The 6,126-nt window shown below is 41.1% G+C and overlaps 1 protein-coding gene across 1 annotated transcript in view; it reads right to left on the bottom strand.

Annotated features, from left to right (window-relative positions):
* Nucleotides 1-4,944, bottom strand: part of LOC116475356 (keratin-associated protein 4-11-like) — a 307,240-nt gene extending 302,296 nt beyond the window's left edge. Inside the window, 1 exon segment of the mRNA XM_032164714.1 lies at nucleotides 4,666-4,944. Within this exon segment, the coding sequence (XP_032020605.1) occupies nucleotides 4,666-4,944 (279 nt within the window).
* Nucleotides 4,945-6,126: the final 1,182 nt, after the last annotated feature.

Below are 6,126 nucleotides of genomic sequence, written 5' to 3'. Positions count from 1 at the left end.
TTTTTTTTTTTTTTGACAGATTCTCAATCTGTCACCAGGCTGGAGTACAGTGGCATGATCTCGGCTCACTACAACCTCCACCTCCTGGGTTCAAGCAATTCTTCTGCCTCAGCCTCCCGAGTAGCTGGGACTACAGGTGTGCACCACCACACCCAGCTTACTTTTGTATTTTTAGTAGAGACAAGGTTTCACCACGTTGGACAAGTTGGTCTCGATTTCTTGATCCCGTGATTCACCCGCCTTGGCTTCCCAAAGTGTTGGGATTGCAGGCATGAGCCACTGCACCCAGCCTGATTAATCTTTGATCATCAAAATTGCATGATGGATTTTTCATTTACAAAAGCATTTGTTATATATGAAGAATATTTAGAATTATTAAGCCTTCAATAACATGCATCCAAGACGTTCTATTGGGTATTCTGGGTGTAGAACAGATAAACCCTCATCTTTTTCTTGCAAGTGCTGTCATATGACACATGGATAGCAAACAGAGTTCAGCAGAAATGAAAAGAATTACAATTATTTTCATTAAACAACTAAAATAAAAAATGTATAGTATGTGGATAAGTTCCATACACTCTCAGGGTATGTATATTACTTGTGAAGTATTGACTATGTAGCAGGCATTGTACCAAATATCTTATATTTGTTTCATTTTTGCACTTTAATATAACCTTATGAACTAGTTTATATTCTTATTAGTCTTTTAAGGGAATACTCAAAAGAAGCATTAAGAAGTTAAAACAAACAAACAAAAAGCTTGTCCAAGGTTAAAGAGAAAGTAAGCCTAATATGTCTTAGTGTAGCCAAGAAAGCGGTAAAGAATAAAATTTGCTAAGCTTGCTGAAACTGCTTCATCTTCTTGGAATGTTTCATCTTTTTTGTCCACTCTGCAAACTCCTACTCATGTGTCAAGACGCAGTTGAAATATTTCCTCCTCAATAATATCTTTCCTGATAAGCTACCCAATTCATGTATCATGATTTCCTGCCTTGTGCTCATAATTTGATACATTCTACTGTATCATAGTCATTTACTTCTGTCGTTCCACCATGTGCAATGCAAATACCCTGAAGGCATAGGCTATGGCATTTATTCTTGTTACCATGATACTCAGCACAGAGAACACTGGTGGTAAATGTTTGTTGAGTGAATGAAGGCTTTTTTGATGACATAGGGGCATGTAAGGTCCTTTAAAAAATGTATATATCTTTTGACTTCTGGATAAAAGAGAGGAAAACATTCCAAACAAAGACATCAGAATTTCATTTCAGGAAGCCTAAACTCATTATGTGGTAGGTAACATGTCACCTGATAAATAACATATTTGTTATTTATTGAGGAAATTAAGATTCAATTTATAGAATGAGACCTGTTTATAGATAACCAGGAATACAGTGTTTAACATGCATGCCTATATTCACACAGTAAAAAGACAGGAAGGAAGTAAATGCCAAATGGTAGTACTGGTTCTCCTTCACCTCCTGACTTCCTCGTTTTACTCTTGTTGATTGAAATAACTATTATTTCCAGTTTGATATCAGTCAGCCAAAAATGTTTGCTGATCATCTGTTGTCTTAGCTTCAATTCTACCCAATACAAACCTTGAGAAAGAGACCGGGGTGCACATAATTTATTTGGGGGATGATCCCAGGAAGCACAAGTGAGGAAATGGTGAAAGTAAGACAGGAAAGGTAGAAAATCCCAAGAGTGTTTGTGTTAATGGTAGGGCCCCCACTGTGGGCAGCTGGGGACGAACCCTGGGGAAAAGCCTGAGACTGGAGGCACTTGGCCAGCATGATTGCCCATCTGTAAAATCCTGGAGAGTCAGCTGGGTATTAGTATGAATCATGAGATCAGATAAAATATGAACTTATAGTAATCTATAGACTTTTTATACAGTAGCAATAATTCTCTCTAAAATTTAATGGAGAAAAATCACACACTGGATCCTGTCGTGGGGTGCGGGGAGGGAGAAGGGATAGCATTAGGAGAAATACCTAATGTAAACGACGAGTTAATGCGTGCAGCACACCAACATGGCACATGTATACATATGTAACAAACCTGCACGTTGTGCACAGGTACCCTAGAACTTAAAGTATAATAAAAAAAAAGAAGCATGTACTCCCAATTCTCAAGAGTAAATAGAAAAATACGTAAATAAATCTTTCAAGCCTATGTGAAAGAAAGTGTTAACATTTCCTGAAGGACATAAAATAATGTTTGAATAAATGTCAGATCAAGAGATGTGCAACGAAAGCCAAGTTTTCGAATAAATACATACATGTGTTACGCATGCATTTAATGAGGATGTATCTCAATTTGTAACATTAGGTATTGAATGGGATTGGCAGAGACCATGATGGGAAACTTACTTTTGGTCACATTGTCACATTCTTCTGTATTGTCTAAATGTTTAAAGAGCATATATTTGTGTATAAATGATCTAAACATCCTTAGAAAATAATAAATGTGATTTATATAAAATTCATAATTTTTTCTACAGATTCTGTTAAATGTATTTTCTGCTATTATGTTTACATTCTTATTTCTTTCAGCAACTAAAATATTAAAAGTATATTTCAGTCAGTCATTTGAGCTCTCAAATTAGCTATCATGAATTTCAAATTGTTTTGGGGGACAGGCTGGGTTCCCCAGGAAGCAGACACTGAGATGGACAGCAACATACAGGAGGTTTATTGAAGCATGCTCTTCGGATTAACACTGGGGAGGGAAGGGGAGGGGAGGGGAGGGGAGGGAAGGGGAGGGGAGGGAAAGGGAAACGGAAGGGGAAGGGAAGGGGAAGGGGAGGGAAAGGGAAGGGGAGGGGAAGGGAAGGGAAGGGAAGCAAGGGGAGGGAAAGGGGGAGGGGGGAGGGCAGGGCAGGGCAGGGCAGGGCAGGGAAGGGCAGGGAAGGGAAGGGAAGGGAAGGGAGGGAAGGGAAGGGAAGGGAAGGATCAGATTTGACACTGGGATAAATCGAACTGCAGGGCAATCTCAGTGGAAGTCTCAGATGAACCTATAGGGAGTTCTGGAGATGAGATGACCCTTTAGAAGCAACCCTAGTTGGGGAGAAATGTGGGTCTTTATAGTTTCATCCTAAAAAGAGGGGATGACTTTAGACAAAAAGAAAAAAAATTCAGTCTCCAGCATACCTATGAGTTTTCACCAGGCCTGCTTCCTTCATTTCCATCACCTGCCTGGCCGTGAAGGTGGCCCTCTCTACATGGCAGCATGAACTCCCCATTGAAACTCTGCCAGTCAGAATGAAGCAGATCCAGTGTGTTTGTGCTGAGGATTCATTGCACATGACTCAGTAGAAAATGCATGGACTTTGCTAAACCACCTATTAGCTGCTTTTACTGGCCAAAAAAAAAAATTGAAAGACAGTGTTTTAAAGGATCACGGCTCTGTGCACAATAGTAAAGACATGGAATCAGTCTAGGTGCCCATCAACAGTACATTGGATAAAGAACATGTGACATTTTCACACCATGGAATACTACACAGCCATAAAAAACAGTGAAATTATGTCCTTTGCAGCAACATGGATGTGACTGGAGGACATTATCTTAAGCAAATTATTCCAGGAACAGAAAACCAAATATTGCATGTTTTCACTTACAAATGGGAGCTAAACATTGAGTACACATGGACACAAAGATGAGAATAATTAGGGACTCCAAAAAGGGGGAGAGAGGAAGAGAGGAAGGGCTAAAAATGACCCATTGCTCACTACCTGGTGACTGAATCATTTGTACCCCACACCTCAGCATCACACAACATGTAGCAAATATGAATATGTACTCTTTGATTCTAACATAAAAGTTGAAATTATTTTTTAAAAGATACTTAGTTGTGTTCAATCTTTCAAAACGTTTCCCCTGTTGTTACATTCATGGATATTTCATGACTTCAGCTTCACTCTTTTTGTCTAAAGACTACAAAATGACCAATTTATTTGCCTAAGCCTGAAAAGACTTTTCTAGAAAAAAACTAGGCAGAGATCAATGTCAGTTGACCTCTGTTAGAAGGTCGACTAATCTGTGCTGTCCGCCCTACAGGACAGGTGTAGTTAAATGTAATCACCCAGAACCCAAATATAAAACCCTTTTTAAAAAGAGAATAAGAATCATATTCAATTTTCAGTGCCAATCGAATAGAGGTTTATTTTGGTACATGGAAATAACAAGGTACAAAAATGTTTGCAAAAGACTTAGAGAGACTTCACTGGGCTTCAAGGTCGGAGGCATTAAGATCTGTGGCCCTACAAATGATGGAGGAAATCTTCAAATTCCTTAGGCAGATGAATAAATGTCCTGAAGTCAAAGAGGTGGGGGGATGTTGGAGGGCAATTTCTCAATTTATTAGGAGATTGTCAATGAATTCATTTGGAAGGCAGGGAGTTTGGACAAAAGGTAGAATGCAAATACAGAATTTCTAAAGATGAGGTTTGCTTATGGGACCCAGATCAATTCTCTTGAACAGTCCACATGTTTGAAAAGAGAGCCTTCATCTGTAGGAAAGGAGGTAATAAGGAAGTGGTGTGTTCATAGCAGAGATTTAGCAGCAAGAGGAGGCACAGCACAAGGGGCGGGGGCAGGTGGAGATGACACAGGTTGGGCGATAGCAAGTGGTGTGGCAGGAGACTCGGCCACAGACTGGACGCAGGCAGCAGCAGGGGCGGCAGCAGCTGGATTCACAGCAAGAGGGGCGGCAGCAGCTGGAGATGCAGCAGCTGGGGCGGCAGCAGGTGGGCTGGCAGCACACAGACTGGCAGCACTGGGGCCTGCAGCAGCTGGACACACAGCAGCTGGGGCGACAGCAGGTGGTCCTGCAGCAGGTGGTCTCACAGCAGCTGGGGTGGCAGCAGGTCTCCTGGCAGAGGTCTTGGCCACAGCCTTGGTCAGAGCACACGGAGCCACAACAGGAGTTGACCATGGTGTCAGAGGGTGAAGGATCTAGTTGGGTTTCTAGGAGAGTGAAGTTCTTGTGTTTGGAAGTCTCCTGGGTCCGTAGCCCCTTTATACCCTCCTGAAGGCCTGTTGCCACCACGTCATTATTTCCTTGTTATTATTTACCTACTGGGAAAATTAATCATGTAATTACATCATTGTGTATTTCTAGTTAAATACTCCAAAACAGAGAAAATAACCTATTTCCTTTTCCTGCTGTGCTCCTGTGTTTCCATTGGAAATGCTTGTCATATTTCTTCATTAGTGGGGGGTCACCTTTGTCCCTGGTCTATGCAGTGTCTTTTACAAAGCACTGGTCACAGGACTCTCTGACATTTTGTTTTTAATTGTGACTCTCCCTCCTACCTGTAGATTGTTGTCTGCAAATCATGGGGGACAAAATTTATAATGTGAATGTATCTTTTGTTGTCAAAGAATGTCCTGGTCAGGTGAAATGTTGTGAAGGAATTAGAAGGAAGCACTCATTTGGGGAAGGATGTCCCATCTGTAATGAGGATGACTCTGATCCCGTGTGTGCATCTCAGATGGCCAGGCAGATGGTCAGATCCCAACAAGTTCTAAACTCTGTCAGATCTTATTCCACAGCCTCCAGCAAAAATACTTACCTATGACTCACTGCCTTTAAAGGGTAAAAACACATTTTGCTGTATGTCTTACAGTATATGCATTATGAGTAGGAAGTTTTGATTTACTTTTTTTTTTTTTTGACAGATTCTCAATCTGTCACCAGGCTGGAGTACAGTGGCATGATCTCGGCTCACTACAACCTCCACCTCCTGGGTTCAAGCAATTCTTCTGCCTCAGCCTCCCGAGTAGCTGGGACTACAGGTGTGCACCACCACACCCAGCTTACTTTTGTATTTTTAGTAGAGACAAGGTTTCACCACGTTGGACAAGTTGGTCTCGATTTCTTGATCCCGTGATTCACCCGCCTTGGCTTCCCAAAGTGTTGGGATTGCAGGCATGAGCCACTGCACCCAGCCTGATTAATCTTTGATCATCAAAATTGCATGATGGATTTTTCATTTACAAAAGCATTTGTTATATATGAAGAATATTTAGAATTATTAAGCCTTCAATAACATGCATCCAAGACGTTCTATTGGGTATTCTGGGTGTAGAACAGATAAACCCTCATCTTTTTCTT

Source organism: Hylobates moloch, unplaced genomic scaffold (genome assembly GCF_009828535.3).
Source record: "Hylobates moloch isolate HMO894 unplaced genomic scaffold, HMol_V3 SCAFFOLD_10, whole genome shotgun sequence".
In the NCBI taxonomy this organism is placed as follows: Eukaryota; Metazoa; Chordata; class Mammalia; order Primates; family Hylobatidae; genus Hylobates; species Hylobates moloch.
This window is presented reverse-complemented; position numbering and strand designations above follow the sequence as displayed.